This window comes from Odontesthes bonariensis, chromosome 12, assembly GCF_027942865.1.
Source record: "Odontesthes bonariensis isolate fOdoBon6 chromosome 12, fOdoBon6.hap1, whole genome shotgun sequence".
In the NCBI taxonomy this organism is placed as follows: domain Eukaryota; kingdom Metazoa; phylum Chordata; class Actinopteri; order Atheriniformes; family Atherinopsidae; genus Odontesthes; species Odontesthes bonariensis.
In genome coordinates, this window is record NC_134517.1 from 16,225,723 (window position 1) to 16,250,901 (window position 25,179).

Sequence of the window (25,179 nt, forward strand, 5' to 3'; positions counted from 1 at the left end):
AGTAATTACAGCCCGTTAAGAGGCTAAACTACTCTGTTGTAACTTGGATGAAGTTAGTTTTAAGTTGGATATTCGAGAGACATTCGCAACAAACCACTCCAACATTTCAAGTGCACCCGTATTGCAGACTTTACAGTAAACACACGGAGAGGACGACTGCAGCGTGTTCCAACTTCCTGTTTTCAAAATAAAATAAAAATGAAAAAATGTGATAAGCAGAGATGAGCTACTGTGTATAAAATTATTGAAAATTATGAACAGATCTAGCCTGGGAATTCCCATGCTGCTTTGCGCTCGATTTCATTCTCACTGCAAAGTCAGCCTGGAAACCACCGCCCTTATTTTTGCTAGAGTTTGGGAACCAATCACAGAACGGGGGGGCAGCAAGACGATGACGACGTCTATGCGCTACACCGAAGCTTGTAGAGCGTTAATCCAACATGACAGCGGACACAACGTTACCGTTCAATGCAGCCTTAGAAAGTGTTTCGGAGTAGATTCACCCTAGGGTCATTTGAACCGTGACATCCAGCCAAGTAGCCCACCCGAAGTTTTTACGATATTGGCTGAACATCAGCTGAGTTACAGAGTTATCCCGAATAGCTTAGTAGGCTACAAGCGCTAACGGACCCTGGCAGTATCTCCAAAATTACCACACTAAAATCACATGTCATGGAACCAAACTTCTACAGTAGCACAAATATGGTCTGTACTCACAAAACGATGCATTTAGAAGTTTGTACATAGTCCAGGAGTTTATTATTATCATCAACACAAGCCTGATAGCTTCTCTGCAGCTAAAGCTGCGTCGACGTCACTTCAGAGAGCTGGGAGCTTCAAAGTAAGATGAGGGTTGATCTACTACTGTGGACAACAAAGCAAGGCTGCTCAATTTCTCCATTATTAAAATAAATTCACAACTCTACAACATAAAAATTCATGTAGAATATAGCATATAGGCCTACTTTGTTGTCAATTTGAGTAGCTTAGAGCGCAAGTTTACTTTTATTTTCCATTTTTTTCTTCTTCCTCGAATTTCTGTCGTCATCTGGTATAAAGTGATACAATTGGCTATGAATCGCGCGCAAAGCAGCATGGGAAGAACCTGACGTCATTTGATAGACATTCGTAGCGCCCAATAAACGGCTCTAGGCATTCGTAAACCACGCCTCAAATACGAGAAAATGCACACCTAGTTCCCAGACCACCATCTCATCGAGATTGTGGACGCGTCAGCCAGGCTAGAACAGATCTAAAATGTAAAAACAAGAGGTGTATCTCATGCAGCCAGTGTAGTTACATGATCCCACAGATCTGTTCATATTTTTTTATCAATTTTTATATGTAAATATTAGCATTTTTGCTCAATAACTTCCAGGTCATGTGATCAATTGACTCCAAATCAGTGTGGGGTCATGTAACTACACTTGCTACATGAGATACACGTTTTATTTTTACAATTCAGTTCTGTTCATAATTTTCAATAACTTTATACACAGTAGCTCATCTCTGCTTTAAAGGTAGGGTAGGAGATCCTGGATTTTGAGTCCAGCGAAGCTGCATTTTGAAAATACACAGGTAAAAAGTCCCAACCCTTTTCTTCACTTTCCTCCCGAAGGCACGCCTCTAGAGTACATGAACGTGCACGAGCACGAAGGTGCACGAGCGCTGTTCTGACAGCAAGCATCGATCGTTGCCGTATTTAGTATATGATACGTTTAATAATGCTAGGTGCTAGCCAAGCTTGCTCTAGTTTTGCTTCCTGCCAAGCTTCTGGACGCGTAATTCGTTCACGGAGCAGGGTACGCGCACAGGGGGAAGGAGGGGGAGGGAGGAGCTGATTGCACTTTGATAGACGGCATCAGTATCCTGTTTTTCCTAGATTGTACGTTTTAGAGGCCACTAAAACTTTTCATATTTGTGTCAAAACTTTTAATTAATTGGTTGCAATGGGGGTGTGAAGAGTATTTCACGCAATATGTAAAAAAATGTTCCAGAAAAAGATCCCCTACCCCGCCTTTAAATATCAAATTTTTTTCATTTTTATTTTATTTTGAAAACAGGAAGTTGGAACACGCTGCAGTCGTCCTCTCCGTGTGTTTACTGTAAAGTCTGCAATACGGGTGCACTTGAAATGTTGGAGTGGCTTGCGAATGTCTGTTGAATATCCAACTTAAAACTAACTTCACATAAGTATATATATTGAATTAAACTTTCACCAAATGTAGACATTTTTAAATCCAGGTTAAAAACATTTCTTTTCTCATGTGTCTATGCATGAAATCTTCACGATATCTTTTAATTTATCTGGACTGTTGCTTGTTTTTAAATTAATTTAAATTAAAATTATTTCATGTTTCTCTTTATATTCTTTTGTGTATTTTTAATGCTTCTTAAACTCCCTGCTGCAATGTTTTTATTTTATGTGAAGCACTTTGAATTGTTTTGTACATGAAATGTGCTATACAAATAAATTTGATTTGATATACTCTAATTGTGCACATCTGCACGGCACTGTTTTCCATTACGGCTGTTTTTGCATGTGTGTTTCAAACAGTAAAAGTAGAATTTATAGGTTAATATAAAACTACAAGACGCTAACATCACCTTTCGCTTTGGTCGAATGTCCTTTTCTTCCTCTTCACTTTTTAAGTCAGAAGTGTTGCATGACAGTGACCTATTAAGGTGGTGACGTGCCTCGAGGTAATGATGGCAAAACGAGGCTTCATGAACCAATGAGGCTTTCCAGCCCAAAGGTTCATTACCCGAAGCCTCATTGAAACGGTCTCTCTAGTGACACCTGCTGTGCAAAAGGAATATATGACAGACCAAATTAACCCTGAGTTAGAGCATCCTGCAATATAAAATAAACAATTGTTGTCACTGTGTCTCAATGAAAATAAATGTGTAAAAACAGCATATATGGAAGTATTATTGAGTGCTATGGTGTTGATCACTCAAATGAAATATATCAATGATGTACACTGACTACAGTGCTTACGGAACTGGGAGTATGAAAATGCTTATGGAACTGGGAGTGGGAAAGTGCTTATGGGACCGGGAGTCAGGAATAAACTGCAACAGAGCAGTATGGGCAACAAGACAAATATAAGTTATTGGTTTTTATTTTAAAAAATAAGCTTTTTAACAGTATTCGGGTTCAAACGATTCCTTTTTTTTTTGACGCAATCTCGCCAGCTTTCGAAAATCACCTTTCACATGGCACTGAGGATGCCGGAGTGCATAAAAATGTCAGTGCCAGCTGATACAAATGTGGAAACTGGTGCTTTTGTTTGCTCCAATATATGAGTGGATCCTCATGTCTCTCCAAATTAATCTCAGCTAAATAGCGGTCTACTTCAATTGTTGCATCTGCTGTCGCGTTTGAGCTTTACCTGCTCTGTCCAACAGTGCTATCCAGCAGATGCCAAAGGTCACCTATAGTAAAAGGGGGAAAAAAATATTAATAATTGAGATTACATAATATTACTGTTTATTATATATTAGGATATTATATATCCTACTAGGTCCTATATCCTATATAACTATTCTAACAATATTCTAACCTAATTACGATATATTCTAATGCAGTATAATAATAATAATAATAATAATGATAGATGATATAATGACTGATATAATAATTGAACTTAAAGGGATAGTTCGCCTCTTTTGACATGAAGCTGTATGACATCCCATATTAGCAATATCATTTATGAACATTGACTTACCCCCCACTGCGTTCTGTGAGCGGAGTTCCAGCCTCGTTTTGGCGTCCACGAAGGTAGTCCGGCTAGTTGGCTGGGGCTAGAAAAATAAAGCGTTTTGATTCTCAAAACAATATGCGTTCAAAAGAGTAATACATTTGCATCACAAAATCTTTGTGCATGAAAAAGTCAGAACTCACATCGCTTGGCGCTATTTTTGCCTCCCTTGATATCAATGCGTCCAATGTAAACCGTGCAGACCGAAGAGCAGACCGAGCAGTCCCCTGCTTCCGAGCAGCAAACACCGTAACAGGTGCGGCTATCGCTAGGTGGCTTGACGGGGGGTAAGTCAATGTTCATAAATGATATTGCTAATATGGGATGTCATACAGCTTCATGTCAAAAGAGGCGAACTATCCCTTTAACCACTAACTCTGATACAACCAACGCACACTCTACCTCTCACCAATACCAAACGGCAACTCAAAACCCTTGAAGTGCCGCGAGGTTCAAACCCTTTTTATGCGGTAGTGACGCTCAAAATGAATCAGTGACGTGTACACTGAATCCGAGGCCTCGTTTTTGTCATCAGTCACGTGATTTTTACGGAAACGATACAAGCCTCAAACCATGCTCGACACACGCTCCAAGGCCTCGCTTCAAACGCCACATCACTACCTCGAGGTACTGATCTAAAACCAGGGGAAAAACATTTCAGACAATGAAGTCATAACATGAAAAATATAGTTTGCTACTTAAGTAAATGTCTTCTTAAATAATGATAAATAGCTTACCACATGATTTCAGTATGCGCACATCATATGTTCCCCAGTCAGATCCAGGCTCCTCTGCGTTTTTGACTGGCCTGTTGACTCGCTCATGTGTTATCTGAAAGTCAGTCAATTTTGTGGAGTCATCCCTAATCTGTTGAAGTGGCTTCTCTACATCTGCAAGGGTTCTCCGTCTTATGGTGGAGCTGGAGACTGGCACAGTTTTTCTATTCATCTAAAAGAAATTTGTCAGAAACAAGAAATAAAGTGTATCCAGTGAGGTGTGGAAAAGAGACCACTTTTGTTTCCAATGATAGAAATACAGTTCAAATTCAAAAATACTTTATTGTAACAAAAGGCAAATTTAATGAAGAATTAGAATCAGAATCATCCAACTTGCAGGGTTGCCAACTCTCACGCATCTGCCGTGACACTCACTCTTTCAGACTTAGTGTCACGCTCTCACACTTAACAAAGAAATCTCATGCTAGATCATTTTTTCTTTCTGTGTTGATTTTTTTTCACTCTCGTTCTATAATTTCCGAATGCTTAAACTCATGATTGGACCACAGCAGAATGTCTAATCCCTCTCTGATCGTTGATTCACTGGAAACGGCTTGTCATTACATCAGTCTGCCAAGGCGAAATCTGATTGGTAACGCAGCGCTGTCTCACTACAGCAGTGTAGTGTTACTCGATTCAAGTGAGCGTGGCCAGTTCAGTGTGAGGGGAAGGACAGAATTTGCTACTTCACTGAGAAGCCGCAAAATCAGTAAGATAACACAAGAAATAGGCTTTCACTTGATGGTACCCTCTCTTCCATTATGTGCATAAGGACAATAGGCTTTTGTCCATGGCAGTCCTGTTTCCTCACAACACTAAGCTAATTTGATTTTAGAGTGTCATTTTCTGGCAGGGTGTTATAAACAATGTTGTTTGAGGTTAATAGTAAGAAATGTATTAATTTGGGTTATTGCAGAATTGACAAAGTGAGCTGGGAATAATCTCTGTTAGCAGAGCCTTTTTTGGTATTTTGCTGGGAATACTTCAATTCAGTTCGACCACATGTCGACCTATTACTAAGCAATTATTAAATCTATCATCAGGTGTTCAAATGGTTTGTCAGTGGTGGGTGAGTGGGTGTGATCGTTTTGTTTTACCTGTTATGCGTTGCACAAACCATTCATGATTGACGAAACTTGAAGAAAATCTGAAAATCCTTTAGTGAAAACAGTGTTGGGTTATGGCATTATTCCCCCCTTTTGACACATGGTTCAACCCATGTGTCAGTTATGCAAAGTGAGGAAAGAAATGTTTAGGCAGGAAAGATTTATCGTCAGGTCCACATCACACAGCTTCCTTTTGTGCGGCATTGGAGCGTCTTTTCCTGTGGTGTGGCGAAGGACTGTATCGCTGTAAGAGATGTGGGAATTGTGACAGGAATCGATACAAGCAAAGGGTCAGTAGCAGTGGGTTGAAGTGTCGCTCTTTTTGCAGCGGCATCGGCTCTTGCATTTCCTAGAGAGACTGGATCTGAGTTGTTAGTGTGAGCGAGGCATTTACAAACGGCAATTGACCTCGGGAGCAAGATGGCTTCCAGTAGAGCTGCAACTTTGTCATGATGGAGAATGGGTTTTCCATCAGATTTTAGGAATTGTCTGTGTTTCCACAGAGTGCCGAAATCATGCACAACACCAAAAGCATATCTAGAGTCAGTGTATATAGTTACAGTTTTGTTGCTTGCTAGTCTGCATGCCTCCGTCAGGGCGATCAGTTCAGCCGCTTGTGCAGAGTAGTGAGAGGGGAGTGAACTGGAGACCAGAGTTTCATGGTTAGTTACAACAGCAAAACCAACTTTGTTGTGACCAGTTTGTGGGTCGCGTGAAGCAGATCCATCTACAAAGAGAATCAAGTCAGGATTTGTTTCTTGTAGGTCTGGTCTTGGGGTGCAAATCTCTTGAAGAACAGCGACACAGTAATGTTGTTCTCCATCGTCTGGTCTGGGGAGGAGAGTGGCAGGGTTTAAGCGGGCTGCGTTGCCAGGTTTAACAGTCCCCCCTTTAGGAAACACCATTAAGCCTTAAATAATACTTAATAAAAATACTTAATACTACAAAAAATCAAACTTAATACAAATACTTAATACTGTGCAGTACTCACTGTATGTTATTTGAAATTTTTTTTTGTTATTGTTACCATATTGTTAAAAGCTGCTGTGCCAGTGGGAGCCACCAATTAAAGCTTGAGGAGCCGCATGTGGCTCGCGAGCCGCGCAATGAGTATCTCTGTGCTAAGGGAATAGTTAGCATCGGTTTCAGAAGTTTGAGCATGCGATCAAATTGCTTCTTTGTCAAACTGAAAGGCCAGGAAAATAGTTTTCCCAGGGCTGTCAAGCCTGCAATCACACACACAAGTTTGATATTCACGTCAAAGCAGTTTGATTCTTGACAGATCATCAAGATCACGTTCAATTAAGGAATTAGTTCTAAGTCATTCTTAATTTGTAGCTGCAGTTCAAAGTTGGATTTCCAAAATGTATCGAGCAGGTAAGTGCAGCATGTTCCTCTCCAGGGACTCTAGTTCCCTTGAACTAGCTCAAACACGCTACGCTAATGAAGTCACAACAGGATATTCAAGGACAAAGTTTTTGGTGTTTTAGGCATCCTTTGACGACTCATTAGATCTCAAAAAGTCATTATCAGCAACATGGCACCTGATGATAACCTGAGTAAAACAGGGAAATTCTATTGAAAGATAGAGTAAATGAATGGAATAATACATTAGTTGAATCAAATAGTGATCTCTCTTTCTATTTGTCTGAAATTTCAAAGGGAGGCATTTCCTAAGTAGTCACCTGTAAGGAGCCAGCCAATAAAATGGTATTTTAATCCAAAAACGTCCCTCTATGAGGAGAAGTTAGAGTCTATGACTTGAAAATAGATTTGCATAATTTAAATGACAAGAAAAGTGGGGCTCTAGAGGAAAAAAAATCATTATTCAGAGATCAAAAAGAAAGATAAAGACTTAGCTTAGAGTTTTAAGAAATGAGATGGTTTCAACAACATTGAAGCTTTTGGAGGAAAAAACAAAAGAGGGAAAAAGGTTTGTGAGGGAGTTAATTACTTCTGTACTCCATCCACAGTAATACTGCTCATTTTCTTCCTGCTTAACAATTTCTATTTCAGGATGGCTTTAGTCGTGCTATTGAAAAGAAGTCTAATCACAGAGCAGCAGTGGGTGCTCTGATTAGACTGATTTCATGTGGAACTCCTGCTTTCTTCCCACTCCTGACCAACCAGAGCCCTTGTATGTCTGCCTGGCATGGAGCAGGAGAAGTGTAGAAGTGGACACACGCCAGAGAGTTGAGATAATAAAGCCTGTTTATGATACAGGTCACTGCTGCCGATGAGCTACCAGAGGTCTTGACCTTAGAAGAGGACACTGGAGATGACATCCTCCCTGAGCCATCAGAAACCAACACCGCCGCAACGGAAGAGGATGTTGTTGTTATGGAAGAGAGTGAAATTGTGCCTCCTACTGTTACAGTCACCACCAATGCACCTGAAACTGGCAGTAAGTGTTAACACAAACATACATGTTACCCTTTTTTCTTTTACGTATAAATGCTCACTGTCCCTACTTTAAGTTAATATTCCTATTTCCTTAAATTGTCATTCTGATTCTCTCAAAGTATATAATTTCTCTTTGGGATTTTGGGGAAAACATAACCAGTTTCTATAAAAGGAATTGTTAGCCCGATTCTTTTATTGGAAGCCCAAGAACAAGCTGGAGCAGTCTTAAGTTAAACAAAGTATTTATTGGTGGTCACAAGTCAAGTATCAGAGCTGGACTTGGAGAGACAGAGTTCTCGCATGAAATCCGTCCGACCAAGTCACGATATCCGGAAACATTTCATATTTATGTTCACCTTTATCTCAGAGGTTGTACCTACACTTGACAACGTATCATTGAACATTTACTAGTGATGTGAGCAGGCCATCCACCATCTTCGTCATGTTCTTTGGATGTGATAAGCGATGTGTGTGTGCGAGTGTTGTTTCAGGCGTGCATCTACTGCACCAGATCTATCTGTCCTAATAGAGACGCTTTATCTGACCCAGTTATTTTGTCCTGCTACGTCATCTTAAAGTCTTGGACATACATTGCGTTTGTATGAGCAGAGTGTACACGTACAAACTAGGAACATAGATTATTTAGTGAACTACAGAATATGAATACATAAAGTCTAAGAATAAAGCCAATTTATAACAGAATCCAAGATATTAATTTTCTTTTCGTTTTTTGCTTTTCAAGGCATTGAAGAGGAGGGTCTGTTGCCAGAAAACACTTTAGAGACTCCTACCGCAGAGACCCCCCTACCCGAAGAGCTCCCACCAGAAGATCCTACACCTGACCTGCCAGCGAGTGCCCCACTGCCTGAATCACCACTGGAAATTGAGACCTCTGGATCAGGCCCACACGAACTGGACATCCTAAGTGAACCACCTACAGACGCAACAGAAGATGTGGAAGTGTCTCTTGAGGAGACTACATCAGAGGATGGGGAAGTGTCTCTTGAGGAGACTACATCAGAGGATGGGGAAGTGTCTCTTGAGGAGACTACATCAGAGGATGGGTTGATAACAGAAGAAATCAGCATCAGTACAGAAGATTCATCTGAAGATGGAGAGAAAGTTGCTGCAGTGGAAGAAGAAACTGCAACAGAGAAGCATAAGGATGAGGTTTTAGTGAATGAGACAGAGGGTCCAGAGGTGCTTGAGATCTCTACAGTTGCAATCGAAACCACAGAAGAAGATAGCCTGCCTGCCTTAGTGCCACTATCGGAGGCTGTAGATATAAAAGTTGAAGTATCAGAGCCAGATGATGCAGCGGAAACGGTTCTGTTTCCTGATGCTGATAACCCAGTGGTGTGGGCTCCAGAGGCCTCTGACCTCCCAGTTCCACCTGCGAGCGAAGACGTTAACCCCGAACAGCCTGAGGAAAATGCAGCCAACATTGTGGTGTTGACCCAACCTGAGGAGACTTCATTTGAAGAGGAAAGCTCAGAAGAGGCAACAGAGAATGAGGGAGTGGAGCTGAAGGAGGACACTTCGGCCGAAGCTCCAGTTGTAGACGAAGAGGCGGAACAAGTACCAAAGATCTCAACAGAGGATCTTACAGAGGATGACATTTTACTTGTGAACATAAACGACCCAGAACCACTAGTGACAGATTCTCCAGCGCCTCCTCAACCAACTGTCTTGTCTCCAGAGATGGAATCCCCTTTCACGCTTATCTCTGACATCGGCTCAGATTCCGAGGGCCAACCTGACACAGATATGCCATCACTTGAGGAGGTAAAGCAAAAGAAAATGAACCAACATTTGTCTGTTGCCTCTTTCAGATGTGCTGTAAGATGTCCACATACATAAAACATGTTAACTGACAACAATTTATAAGCCTGAATCCAAAAATGTTGGAAAGCTGTCCAACTAAACCGTGTTCAGTTTTCAGAAGTCCATGCAGTGGTGTTTTTCCAGCCTTATCTCTCTCTTTTTGCTGAATCAGTTGGATGTATCATGCATTGCATATGAGCAAGCCCCCAAATTCTATAGAATTTATTTTTGAGAAACATTATTTCTGAATTGTCCAGCTTTTTGCCCTTGCACTATTTAACAAAGATGAGAACCCTCTCCTCATATTTACTCATGAAACACTCACTATTTCTGTTATGCTTTTTGATACCCAATTACATGTTCCAACTTAGTCTTATTAGTTGTGAAATGTTTCATCTGGTGTCTTTTGTTTGAGTTCTCCTGTCCCATCCTTTCTGAAGCATCAGCAAATACTGTAACCGCAGATATCCACACATTGCCCCCAAGCAAAGTCACACACAGAGCTATACAAACAGCAAACAGCTTGCTGGGTAAACTTCATGCATGCTTGTTAGAATTGAAGAAATATTTGAATTATTTCATAACTGAAGCCAAAATAATCTCTAAGGATGCTCGCATCGACTTCTTTGCAGGAATTTCTTTTAAGCTGTAAGAAAATTTAAGCAAACCCGTCAGAAGTCATTTTTCAAAATGTTGCTTTCCCCCCCTGATCCAGACCTCTCATGAGGACTTGGAGGATGCCACCACTGGTGACCACGGCTACGATGTGGCTTCTTATGGTCATGGTTTGACCAACCACACAGAGGAGGGCAGCACCGGCTTCCCGTTCAGTGTGGCGCACGGCACAGACCTGCCCAGTGTGGCCATGCCTGTAAACCCCGGACGAGCTCTGATGGTGTTCTTCAGCCTGAGGGTGACCAACATGATATTTTCCGAGGACCTCTTTAACAAGAGTTCCGCAGAGTACAAAGCTCTAGAGCAACGCTTCCTAGAGCTGGTAAACGCACACATTTAACTACGCTTGTGCTTCACAGTAACATCACTTTTGCATGGTTTCCAACATCATTTGTTTTATTGTTGATCCTTTCCCAGCTCGTGCCCTACCTCCAGTCCAACCTAAGTCACTTTGAGAACCTGGAGATCCTGAACTTCAGGAATGGGAGCATCGTCGTTAACAGCCGGATGAAATTTGGGAAGCCTGTGGCTCGCGGCGTCACCACCACTGTTTATCTGATCCTGGAAGACTTCTGTAACACAGCCTACCAGACCATGAACCTGGCAATTGATAAATACTCGCTGGACGTGGAGTCAGGTGGGTTTTTACAGATGCACTGTCTTCTTTGCTCATGGTGATGGCAAAGGAAGTCACTGCGTAAAAATGACAAGTCGTTCCTCCAGCGCTGAAGTCTTGTGAATAGTGATCTATCCATCTGGAGGCAGATGAGTTTTGTTACCTTTGGACGAAGCAAGGTTAACAGCTTCCTTGGTTAATAGTCTTTGTGATAAGCTAAGCAAACTGGTTGCTCATTTATACATTTTCACATTTCTTGTACATCCTTTTCTTTCAATCTAATTGATGGCAAGAAAGCAAATGGAGTATATCTGGGGGGAAATGAAGTAGAATAATATAGTCATATTAGTGTATGAAAAGGCCCGGGGAACCAGGTGTTAAATCCTCTATCAGAGTCAGTCCTATACTTGCATCGGTTGGCATCATTCAAACTAATTCAAACAAATGAAACTTTAAGCACATGTCATGGACCTTTACACATACTAGCTGCACTTTGACCAGCACAATATTATGTACAGTCCTGTTTTTTGCTAAAAGGGAAAGTTTGCCACACAGCCATTTCCATAATAAGGTTTTCTGTGAAAGAGCTTCAGGCAGCCTGGCTTTCATGATATCAGTGGCTCAGGCTCAGATTGACTCTGCTAAAACACACCGCTGGAGCCCAGTATGCATTATAGATGATGCTGCCTGGGAAGTTATAGGAGAGTGGTAACCATTTGTATTGCTCTGCATTCAAAAAAGTAATTACGTAATTTTTAAAACTTCATTTGAGCTATTTAGATTCTGGCGCAAGACAGTATCATTACCAGCTGGGTTGGTGTAGATGGTATTGTTTTCACATTGTGAGCCTGTGTGTGAGTCTCATCATGGCCAAATGTGCTCCCAAAGACCGTTACTGTAGCATTGATTACCACAGATGTGGTTTTGAGTACTTTGGCAGGTGTTTATATGTCTGTCTGGACGTCAGGAGGGCAGACTAAAAGATTTTGTCAACACCCTGGCTGGGACACACGGTACAGACGAAAATTCCTGCTAAAGGTCGTTGCCCCTCCACTTTACACTTCTATCCCTTTCTTTTTTTCCCTCATCGATGTATTTATAGTGCCCCATGCCATTTCTGGTGTATCAACATGCAAACATTTTCATAGATGGCTATTGTGTGAGAACTCACAGGCTGATTGTGTCTAATTGTATCGCCTCCATTGGTTCCTTTTGGTGTATTTTTGATTTAATTTTGTGATATATGAGTACATTGTGGAATTTGATTCATTCATATAGTTCTAGATGACAGTTAGAAACACTTTCAAATTTTGGTTTCATCAAATTATTTTTCCTTTGAGTCGTTTATGACAAATCAACAGACATTATCAAAGTTTCACATAAAGACACACAAGAGTTATTTAAACATTCCCACGGATGCACAATAGAAATAAAATGGTACTGAAAAGGAACATGGATATGCTGATAAAATCCGATTTGCACTTGTTGAGATTTTGTCACTAATGGAACATCAAACAAGGCAAGTTTTATAAAGTAAGCAGTGTTACATGAAATTTTATGACACGTTTTTGATTTTCATTTCTTATTTTAGCCGATGAGGCTGTTGTTTTAAAGTATTGTATCGTATATCTGCATCTAACAGCAGGTCATGATGACAAGAGTAGAAATGATAAATTGTTGATATGACACCACTCGGGTATTCTGTGAAGCTGGTTGTTTCTGCATCTGAACCAAAGTTACGGGCACGGCCGTGTAGCTTTGGTTTGATCAGATTTGACTGATCTGTAACATAAGAAACATCCTCACAACCATCCTGATCGGTGACCTGAAGTACATAGATTTTTTGTTCTACTCAGCTGAGCCAACATCATATGAAACAATCAAAAGTTTTCCAAATTTTCACTGCGGGAAAAAAATGAATGAGGATGAAAGTGAAAACGAAATGAGAAAGCTAATGAAAAGACTAAAATAATTGCCTTTGTTATCGTTTTGCCCTCTAATTCAAGTCAACTCCTCTGTTTCTATATTTTTCAGGTGATCAGGCCGACCCCTGTAAGTTCCAGGCTTGCAACGAGTATGCAGAGTGTAAAGTCAACAAGTGGTCGGGCGAGGCCGAGTGTGTCTGTAATGCCGGCTATTTCAGTGTAGACGGCCTACCCTGCCAAAGTATCTGTGAGCTGCAGACAGACTTTTGCCTCAATGACGGCAAGTGTGACATCATCCCTGGCCAGGGAGCCATCTGCAGGTTGGTCGGGATTTGTTATCTTCCTGTGTGTGTGTATGTTTACGGTAAAGTGTGTCTGAGTTTGCACTTTTGTGAGGCAGGTTTACCAGTACGTATCCCAAACAGACTCAGTCTCTCAGTCTTAAAGCAGGTCTGCATGGCTACGTGGCTCATGGGGGTTTAGCTTGGAATTACAGACACATAGGACTTAATTAGATTTTGTTTTACACCGTTGTTGGCTTTAAGAAGCAATGAGTCATTTTCATTTTCAGTCATTTCAGATTTTTTTGAAAATGACTGCGTGCCAAAGGCATATGTGCTGTTCATAAATTAAAACAAATCTCTACTACTTGTTCAGATATAATTACTAAGGTATGATAAGAATTTGAATGAATTTTCCTGCTCCAAGGTGGATTTAACCTACTTTTTTTTAACAAGTCATGATTTTTTATATTTCAGGTTTATTTGTAATTCTGGAAAATTCAATTTTTTTTAGGTGACACAGAAACAAATTCTGCTGGATGCATTCTAGTGTCCATGCATGTTTTTTTTTTGTTTGGACAGACATTTCAACTGGTTACTGTGTGTAAGATGTGTTAAAGATGAAAAGCTGATAATCCTGATCAGTGACAGAAATGTGCTATCTCTGCTCGTGCATTTTTTTTTTTTTTCTAAAAATGAGGTCCACTTTAACGTGGGTGATCATAAACAGACACGGGGGGAGAATGTGTGCCAAAAGTAGTGCTAACCTTTGTTTCACACCCGCTACCACGTCATGAAAAATGCAGGCAGCTCCAGATGCTGCTGGATTGTTATCTACCTCGTGCTATCCAACCAAAAGTATTACATCGCTCCATGGAGACAGGAAACAAACAAAAGACTTTGTTCCACAACAAGGTATCAAAAGATTTAATGACACATGCAGAACTGCAGAGAATTTGATCAGCTTTTTCAGGGCAAAAATGAAAACATCGTCGTGTGTTTCATCATGAGTCGATCATTCAGCTTGTTATGGTGTTATTGCTGTAACATTTTGATCCTCTGCTGTTCTCGTCCGTCTGTGGTTCTGTCATCTGTCCTTCCAGCATTAGAAATCCCTTTCTCATACTGTTCATCACCCCCAGGTGCCGTGTCGGTGAGAACTGGTGGTACAGAGGTGAGCACTGTGAGGAGTACGTATCCGAGCCGCTGGTGGTCGGCATAGCCATCGCCTCTGTAGCAGGCTTCCTGTTGGTGGCGTCTGGAGTCCTCTTCTTCCTGGCCAGGACGTTACGGGATCAGTACGACAAGGACGAGTCAGAGGACCACATACGGTGAGAACTACCAGTCAAATACTTTTCACCCACTTTTCGTCCCTGATTAGAGATGTGCATGAGGAGGTCATCTGGCCCATGTCACTTTAAACAGCATAAGCAGGTGGACTTACTCTAGAAGGATATGATTACTTTTCAGAATTAATACTTGTTTGACTGCTGCATTGTTTACACCCTTGGGCCTTTATGTACTTAATGGTTTCATATTCTTTATTGGTACAAGTGTAAAAGTGACAAATAAAAAGGAGGTTAAAAGGGTTTCCTGATTTCACCACTGAATTTGAAGTGATTCCTAATCTTGGAAAAACCCTTGAATCTTCTCTTATCCTCTTAAGCTCAGCCTCTTAACATTTATCTACTTTTTGTAGTGTTTGCAAAGTAGTGACTGGATAGTGTAGTGGTAAGATTGCCACCAAGATTGTGGGTGATCAGGGGGTTCAAATCCTGAACCCCCGGTAGGGGTCCTGAGGCAAGACCCCCCCAGATCCAATTCGCTTTGGATAAAAACATCTGCCAAATGCGTAAACATAAAGGCGTAGAAAATTTCTGTTTACCGAAATATAACATGCATTCAACTCCACTTCAGACAAATAATCAAAAAAAAAAGCTGGGACAGTTTATGGAAATGAATAAAAAACAAATACAGTTATTTGACAATCAATAAAACCTTTTTACATCAAAAGTGGTACAAAGACAACTTATCAAATGTCTGGACTGATTGACATCAGATTGTATTTTTTGGCTTATTTGCTTAAAAATTATTTATTTAAATTTGAATTTGATGCAAACTTTTTTGGACAGGAGTTTGTTTACCACTGTACCAATTTTTGCATTATCTTGGATTTTAGTTTCTTCTGACGTATATTTTCATTTCATAATGCTCCAAATGTTTTCCGTGGGTGACAGGCCCTTGACTGTATGCAGTCAATGCAGTTTTTACTGTATTCGTGGTGCTGTAATATGTGCAAGATTTTTTTTATTTTGAATCTATAGTGAAAACCTTTTGCTAAAGTTATTGCTGAAATAAGCAACATCGTTCCCTGAAAAAGATGCTGTCCGGTGACAGTATGTGGTGCTCCAAAACTTGCAATGAATTATGAATTCATTTCAGTTACACATTTCACTTTTCCACTTTGCTTTTGTTCCTCTGTAAAGAGTTTGCGTTTTTGGATCTTCTTTATGTATACTTTCGTTAAATTTTAACATTTCTCTGTGAGTCCACAGATAACTGATCACTGATTGGGATTTTCAGATCTGCTCTAAAGTCCAGGCTGTTGTTTCCTTTTGTTTTTTCTTTTCTTTTCTTTTTAACCAGTCCAGCTGAGTGCTTGGAAGTCACAGCCATCTAATACTGGCTTTCAGCCTTGGCCCTTGCATGCAGACATTTCTGTGGGTTCTCTAAATCATTACATGATTCACAATATTTGGTGAAATCCCCAAACTCTTGGCAGTTTTTCAGCAACAAACTTTCCTAAATTGAGAAACTACGTGCAGTTTTAGAGTCTTTCACAATGTGATGAATCCCTTCACGTCTTTACTGATGTAGGCTTCTCTGGGATGCTCTCTTTATTCTTAACTGTGTTTCTGACCTGTTAGTGGGTTTGGAAACAGCAGAATCGGAACATGCGGTTTATAGTGTATTTGACATACATTATGCAAAATCTTATCGATCCTTCGGATAAATTTCAAGATGATAGTTTAACAATATTGTTTTGTCAGCTTACAAAAGCTGTACAAAAGCTCTACATGAATGTGTGTAAAGGTAATTTTTCTGTTTGATAGTGGGCAGAGTTGCTTTAATTTAGACGAAAGAGGCCTGGTTATTTTATTGAGGGTGAAAAGTTAGATGAGAAATCCTTTGTTTCCAAAGTCAGCTCAAATTTTTTATCCTTCTTCACTCACAGCTGTCTGGACACTGTCTTCCTCTGTCTGGCAGCTTGGTGTCTAGTGTTTCTTTTATATTCTTCTGGTTTGCCCCATCCTTTGACTTTGTCTCCCAGAACAGCCTCTTCAGAATCATTGTGTTAACCTCTGCCAAATAACTGATCAGATTTGGTACAGATCTATTTATAAGAAGCCTTAAACTTCAAATTGATTGATCTGTCTCCACGTTGTGGCGGATTTCTCAGTTATTATATTTCTCTGTCTCATTTTGCAGGAGAGCGGAGAGTCTCCCATCTTTGGAAAGAGCAACCAAGTACAACCCCATGTACGAGAGTGAGGCCACAATGGGCTACAGCCACTACTACAGACGCTACCCTGAAGCTCCTGTGTTCAGCAGTGCCAGTGTGGAGGCCTCCACTGACTTCAGCAGCGAGGAGATACGACACATCTATGAAAACAGCGAACTGACCAAAGAGGTGTGTAGGGACTGCCATCCACTGGATAAATAATAAGTCATATGATTAAGTGGACGCTCACTTTTCTTTACTCCACTACCTTAACTTTCAAATAAAATGTGAGCCTAAGTTTTGGTACTACAGTGTTTAGTTATATGGTTATAGTTTAGGGCTGCTTTGCCGTCTCAAAGAATTGGCAGCTTTTCACTCTCTGCTCCAACAATGAGCGGGAGTTTATAGATGGAGAACAGCCACTTGTGTCAAAATCGCCTTTGAACTCGAAGACAACCTTTCAACAGGGTAATGCTCCTTAGTGCATGTGAAAGTTCAAGGAAGGGAATTCGCTCAATGAAGAGTTGGAGAGTTTCGGAATGACCGAGTCATAGCCCACTGAATCTCACTAAAGGCAGTTATAGCAATACTCGCTCCTTGCTGTGAGTTCTTTCTCAGGATATAGTCTAGGAGGAAATGTGTTTCCACAGTCTAAATGAATGAATGAATGAATGAAGGCTTTTATTTTGAACACGTGAAAATAATACAAAAAGGGAAACAAAAAAAAAAGAACAATAATAACAGAAAAAAGAACAAAAGAAAACACTTAAGAATAATTGAAAACAACTGAAACCGCTTCGTAATTAATTTATGATTAGTTTACTTTCCTCTGTATCCCCATCACAGACTCAAAAACACAACTAACTAAACATATTTGCCTTCGCTTAACAATAGAAAATAAATAAACAAGTAAATAAAAAATTTGTGAGGAATCTTGATTGATTTTAAGGTGCATACACACGTACATACATACACACACACCTCATGTCTCCTCTTTATTGTATCTTGCAAAAATCACATGCTTATATTTGTTTTTAAACTGGTTGATGCTTTGACGTTGTTTCAGATCCACACTCGGTCCATTCCATAGTCTTACTCCAGTGTTTGTTATGCAGAATTTTTTCATCGTAGTTCGACATCTGTATATCTTTAAATTGAATTGCAAATTCATTACCAACCAACTACTAAAAAAAACAAATCTGAAACTGTATACCCTGCTGGTTCCTGGCTAGCTGAACTACACACTGCATTAAACAAACTCCAACAAGCATTGAAGCTGGTACCCAGCGTTGCCACTGTGATTAGCGTTTGGCTGTCTTCAGGTCCTGAGAAGATTATTACATGCATTTAATTTGAAACAAAATATAAAAAAATCCTGATTTTACTTGTGCTGCTGTTCAAGAACATCTCCTGTATCTGTATGCAGTCTAACATTGAGGGTACCCATTGAATTTGAAACTTTGAAAACTTTTTTGTCAAAGCTCGATTTTTGCACGGGTGTACGGGGATAAGATGTATCTTTAAGTACCTACTTTCAAATGTAAACATTTCTATAGTTTTCCAAAGTGAAGATAGAGATGGGCTTTGATTATTTTCCATTTATGCATCCCAAATTTGACCTCATCAGGTGAACTGAGGTTACAAACTTTGTTTTTGTCAGCGTCTCGTTTGTGCAGCCTTAACATGATCACGATTATCATTGCTGTCAAAGTTTGTTCTCACAGTGAATTTTTCTTCATTCGTCCCCGGCCGGGTTCAGTTTGCCGTTAAACTGTCTGTGCCCATGTAATGTTCCGTCTCCTCTGATATCTTGTCTTTCTGCAGGAAATCCAAGATAGGATACGCATCATTGAGCTCTACGCCAAGGACCGGCAGTTTGCGGACTTCGTGAGGCACCACCAAGCGTGAGTGCTCGACTTGTTTTGCCCTTTCAGATTTTTAGATAAGGAAATAGCAGGAAATGAGGGTGGAAAGGGATGTGGGTTTGAGATACAAGAGGGCTGACAGATTTGAGTTAAAAGGGGGGGTAGTTTGTTTGTCCAGGGCTGGAGGAGACAAGGAGTTGAGTTTGTCTTTGCTAAATAGCCACTATTCAGGCCTGGAGCTGATGCAATTAGACAGAAGCCACGAGATGCAGACATTTCTTTTACTGCCGACAGCCTGGCAGTAGCAGTATGTTGGTGTGTAATGGTAGTGGCTGTTCTTTGAGTCCTATTTGGATCTAGATCAGCCCTGTGCGTACGGTGGTGAATCTTCATGCTAGATGAAGCTGAATTCAGTTGGGGGTGCTTTTCTTTCTGCAGTGAATAATGTGACTGATTGACCCATAAATATTGTGTCTGATTTGTTTCTACGTGTCCTGCAGTGTCGTGGATACCCGCAGAGAGAGTTCAACCACGTAGACACGAAACTGTCCTGTGGACAAAAAGGTATTTTTTTCTTTAATTGAACACTCTTCTGTGCAATTTCATGGTTGAGGGAGGCATTTTTATATATGATAATAAATACAAGTAATGTGATCCACTAAATGACACAGTGAGGAGAACTATGGTTTATCACTTCAGATTCTAAAGAATGACCACAGAACAGGCTTGGACTGGTTTGCACAAAACACTGTAAAAGCTAGATGGGGAGAAGCTGAGCAACTGTACATGTTTTACTAATCACACGTTATGAGGTCACTGCAGATGTGAAAGAAATTCATCTTTCAAACATTTATCAGTACTATGACTCCTCAATGTTTCTGAAAATTAGCTTCTTTCTTAAGAAGAGATGGATTAGATGATACATTCTCTCTGTGGTTAAAAACAAAAACAAGGCTATGTCTAGCTGCCAAAGTCCACCATTTTCTACAATGTTTGAGATGATATTAGCAGCTAAAGATAGAGTAGCAGAGGACTGTGTAGCTTCTGTGCCAAGTATTTGGTATATTTTCATGCTGACATGCGTTCTTCTGCTTCACAGAAACATGCGTCTCTGATTAAATGTGAGGCTCCCTGTAAAGACGCTCTTCTTGTTCGCCATGGTCTTCAAAGCCTAGATGGCACTGTTTGTAATGTGCTGTCTTCCGGGCGCTTTTAGAATCTTGACAGTAAGGCTGCATGTGTTGACGACTCCATGACTCCATGACTCCATGTTCCTCTGTGCCTTTTCTTGACTGGGTGAGCTTGCTGTGACATTAAGGCTTGTGTCTGCTCATGTGTTTGCTGCTTATCCACTGAATGTCTCCCTATAAAGGCAAAGTGGACTGCATCCTTTTACTTGAAATGTTGACAGACACATAAATATACTAAGCTGTTCTTCTTGTTTATTGGCATCTTTATTTTTTTTTTCTTTTTACCATGTTGGGTCAACCCCTTACATAAAAGGAAGAACATAAACTGTGAGAATGTAAATAGTTCAACTGACATTGCTTAGTTAAGATTATATTTAAACAGTTTTCAGTTTCGGGTCAGAGTTTTCTCGACTCTGCTTGTCTTTTTTTGTCTCGAATGCTCAGATTGACTTTTTAAGTGTCAGGGACGCGCTGAGAGAGCTGTTCTGTTTTAGTCCACGGTGCTATTTATAATTCAAAACGCTTTTTGAAACATATCGATCTATGATTAATCATCTAGACTGAAACACCAGTAGATCAGCTTTTGCACTGTATATTAAAAGAATGGCTCAACATTGTGGGAAAAACACAAGAGGCCAAATCGTGGTTGACACACTGATGCAAACAGCGGACGCACATTCTTCCATTCATATGACAAAGGGTATCTTGTGTAGATGGGTTGGATTACTGCCCCCCCCCCCCCCCCCCCCCCCCCCCTCCCCCCCCTCCCCCCACCCCACCTCGAAAACAGGAAAGCACACATTGCCCCAGTGGATGTTGGACTCAAAGGCTTACTTTTTCACGACTGTTTCCAGCAGAATTGAAGCTGTTGTACTGTTTCCCTGCTTGAATCCACCAGAATCAGCTCAGGGGATGGCAAACAGTCATTTCTACAATTTAGCTTTTGTATTTATTCAACAAACAGAACCAATGTGTAACCTTTAACAGGAGTTAGAAATAGAAACAAATGGAGCAAATATTGATAAGTGTAATCCATTCAGCCCACATCAATTCTGACCTGGCTGTAATTCACTAGATGGAAGAAAACTATTAAAACTATAGAAAAATATTCCTGTATGGATACACTGAAGGGTGGCACGTTGGTTCAGTGGTTAATACTGTAGCCAATGTAAGCCCGTAAACAGTAAAGTTGAGGACATATGAATAGATTCAATTTTAGGTCATGCTTCACTAAATGAGCCAAAGGAAAAACATGGACTTCTACCATTTAAAAAAAGCCCCAAAATCTGTTGTGATGATCATGCTTAAAAAATGCTTTCTGTATGGATTCGCCATCAGAGGTGCTGATTTTGCAACCACAGCCAGACAGAGCTGTACTATAAATTTCCCCCTTGTTTCCAGGCTTTGTGCTAAGCTAAATGGCTGCTGGCTGTAGCATTATATTCAATGCACAGATGTGAAAGTGTATCAGCCTTCCAATTTACACCTAAATGTCAGAAAGATAATATTTTTTCCTTTAAAGCCGCCAAATATATGCTTCTGTATGTATAGTATCATTCATTAATATCAACATAAGATTTGGCAGTCTGAAGGTTTAGCAGAAGGTTTACTTAAGCTTTTTTCTTCTTCTGGCAGGTCATTTTTCTGCCTTTTTTTTCTAAGAGCTGCATCAGTGAGAAGCTTTTGTGTCTGCAAATGTATGACAAGGTAGGCGAGAGAGAAAAGAAACTGTGCTGAGGAAAGAGAGGCTGAGAGCATGAACCCTTCGCTCCAGAAATAAGTGAAAACACATTTCAGTGGAAAAATGCTCTGAGGCATGCGGCCCAGGGATTTGGTCAAATAGTGTGCTTTCAGATGTCACATGTAATGCAAATTAGAGGACAAGAAAAAGCCCAAGAAAAACAAGCTGATAAACAACATATGCTCTCTGGAAAGACCATCTCTAGCTGCATCCAGTGTTGAAAAAGCGAGGAATTCTTAGTGAAGGATCAGTCCCGTGACTACCTATTTGGCTGCAATGCTGCTCCTCAATCTGAAACCTTCGGACAGACTAATTCTGGTGTTTTCTTTGGTATTCATATGCGTTCCTCTCTGGATTTGTTGTACTTGACCCTTATCGTCCATTGAGTGGACCCTCACAGCTGCAGCTGATTATGATCTGTGGGCTTTTGGTTTTGCTGTCGGCCAGTGTGACCGTCAGTACTGTTCCGAGGTCACAGTCTCACACATAGATCACATCTTAGCTTCTTGTTTACATTTCATGCTTTGCGTACTTTGCTCTTCTTTTAGCTCTCTGCACAAGTAGAAAACGGTTGTAGAGCAGACCCTCGTGACATTGTCCTGCCTTTTGCATTCTGTTTGTTCAGTTTTTTTTTTTTTTATGATTCTCCCTGTTTTTTTTGACAGTTTCCTTCAATGTCCTTCAGCATCTGTCACCCGGACAAACAGCCAGTTCTAAGATACAGAGTTCTGTCTTGTAAATGACATTGTAGATATTATCAGTAATTGTATTGTTTTGTTGGATGTCAATCACGTGAGTCTGTTTCAATATGCGAACATCTTCCTTTTATACTTATGACTCTTTTACCATGTTAACACTGTTATCATCTTGTGCAGCTGTGTATAATAAAAAAGTATAATGGGTTAAAAAAATAAAAGGTTTTATATAATAAAAGTGCATAAACTAGTCTGGTGATTAACTGCAAAAAAGGTGCATTTACTCCAACTTTGCAGTTCCGCTACATAAATTTTTTTTATCATGCTGTGCTACATTTAATACATTATATAAGATAATATTTTTCAAATCAGCATCTGGAATAGGATGATTTGTTACAGATAAACTACCCAACTGTGAGTAAAAGCACTACCACAAAAGTAAAATACCGCTTCACATATCTGCAAGGTAAAAAACTATTAATAGGCAACATTGTGGGTATAAATCTTTTACTTGTGACGAAGCTGAATATTGTTGTAGAATTGGAGAGTAGACGTTGCTCTTTCTAATGTCAAGCTGTTGTTGGTGTTCAGCTGTTCTGTTCGGATAATCCGGAGATGAGATTAACCTCAAAAAGTGTGGTTTATAGGCTCATCTGCCGCCATTACAGTTTCTAAAAGAGGGCATACCAGTAATCACACTGTGTGACAAACACAAACACTAAGAGCTCGTGTGCTGAGATCAAGCCATGTAATTTATCGCCTATTCACAAGCACTAGACACTGTAAACATACCACTAACGTGCTGAAACAATACAACTATAAACAGAGTGTCATTATACTGCATGCAGGAAATATTGGATCCAGCTGCTCCCTCTTCTGCCTCCACGTTGGCGCCAGATGTAGCTGGAAGCTTTATGTTTTCTGGGATGTCCGTCCATCTTATACTTTGACAGCTAGCCTGATAAACCAGCCTAAATGGATTGGATGTCTAATTTAGTCTGGCACCGATCAATGGATACAACGGAACATTGTTGATGAGCACAACCCGTTGTCTTTCAAACCGCGTCTGTGCCTATAGGCCAACGCTCTGACCAATCAGCGCAACTGACTGTGACGTAGTAAGCGCGACAGAAAGCTTTGGTGGGAGGGGACTCTTCCAAAACTGATGCCAAGCACAGATTCTATAATAGGACAGATACGCCACTCACATCCATTGGAACAAAGCTTTAGTTGACAACTGTTTTTTCAGAAACTGGGAACTTTTTAAATTTGAGGTATCAATATATTTGAGAGAATTCGGTGCATCGTTATCAAAATCTAGAAATATCGAAGAAACAAATGTGATTTCTAGAATAATGACACTTACTCAAATTTCTCCTGAAAATTTATCAGAAAATGACTTACAAGAGTTAATTTCACAACAAAATAAGTTAAATGACATATACAGAATGAAAGCAGAAGGAGCCTTTGTAAGGTCAAGAAGAAAATGGTTGGAGGAGGGGGAACGTAACTCTGCATATTTCTTTCAGTTAGAAAGAGCGCGTGGTAAAAGCAACTCTATTCAAAAACTCAGTATTAATGATATTATCACTGATGATCCTAAAAAGATAGCTAATTATTGCGCCACATTTTATAAATCCCTATATGAGTCACAATATAATGAAACTGAAGCCGACAACTTTTTTGCACACTTCACTGAATTAAAATTAATCGGTGAAGACCAAAAAAATGTTTGTGATAGTCCCTTAACTCCAAACGAAGTTCTGTTTGCAATCAAACACTTAAAGCCTAATAAATCCCCTGGTGTTGACGGCCTAACGTCTGAATTCTATATTACTTTTGCAGAGCAGCTGTCCCCCTTCCTCCATGGTGTGTTTGTAGAGAGCATTGATGAACAAACCCTTCCTCCCACCTTGTGTCAAGGACTCTTAACCCTAATTCCAAAGCCGAAAAAAGATCCTCTCTTGATTGATAATTGGAGACCGATCTGCCTTCTTAACAATGACTACAAAATTTTAGCTCGAATTTTTGCTATTAGAATGAAATCTGTTTTAGATCACATTATTGATGAAACACAAAGTGGTTTCATGAGACATAGACACATAGCTAATAACATCAGGCTTGTACTAGACCTTATCGATTATGCTGATCTTTGCAATGATAACAGCTTAATTTTGTTCTTAGATTTTAGGAAAGCTTTTGATACCATCGAACATAATTTTATGTTTCAAGCCCTAAAAATATTCGGTTTTGGTCCTTACTTCTGTGCAGCCATCAAGACCATGTATAATAATGCTAACTGTTCAATTAAACTACATGCAGGCACATCTCCCAGGTTTAACCTAGAGCGTGGTGTTAGACAAGGCTGCCCGGTCTCACCGTACTTGTTCCTAATTTGCACTCAACTACTTTCAGATTTTATTAAACTCAGCCACCTCAAAGGCATTACTATAGCTGAAAAGGAAATCATAATTAGTCAGCTGGCTGATGACACCACTTTATTTTTAAAGGATGCTTCTCAAGTTTCAGTAGCTGTTGACATAATTAAGTCTTTTTCTAATGCCTCTGGGCTCTGCTTAAACATCAGTAAATGTGAACTGTTAGCTCTCAAAAATTGTAATGTATCCTCCATCTCTAACATTCCTGTGAAAGATTCTGTAACCTATCTCGGCGTAACAATTAACAAAAATCAAAATACTAGATGCTGTCTGAATTTCAACCCCATTATAAGTAAGGTACAGAAAAAGCTGAATTCATGGCTCCAAAGAGACCTGTCGATTAGAGGAAGAATCCTGCTATCCAAAGCAGAAGGCATT

At 40.1% G+C, this 25,179-nt stretch overlaps 1 protein-coding gene across 1 annotated transcript in view; it reads left to right on the top strand.

Annotated features, from left to right (window-relative positions):
* Positions 1–20,357, top strand: part of impg2a (interphotoreceptor matrix proteoglycan 2a) — a 37,676-nt gene extending 17,319 nt beyond the window's left edge. The window contains exons 12-21 of the mRNA XM_075478502.1: positions 7,870–8,050; positions 8,792–9,834; positions 10,589–10,870; positions 10,966–11,185; positions 13,199–13,409; positions 14,513–14,701; positions 16,860–17,061; positions 18,697–18,776; positions 19,238–19,301; positions 19,837–20,357. Coding sequence (XP_075334617.1) covers positions 7,870–8,050; positions 8,792–9,834; positions 10,589–10,870; positions 10,966–11,185; positions 13,199–13,409; positions 14,513–14,701; positions 16,860–17,061; positions 18,697–18,776; positions 19,238–19,274 — 2,445 coding nt within the window. The 3' untranslated portion in view covers positions 19,275–19,301; positions 19,837–20,357. The remainder of the gene's footprint in view (positions 1–7,869; positions 8,051–8,791; positions 9,835–10,588; positions 10,871–10,965; positions 11,186–13,198; positions 13,410–14,512; positions 14,702–16,859; positions 17,062–18,696; positions 18,777–19,237; positions 19,302–19,836) is intronic.
* The last annotated feature ends 4,822 nt before the right edge of the window (positions 20,358–25,179 follow it).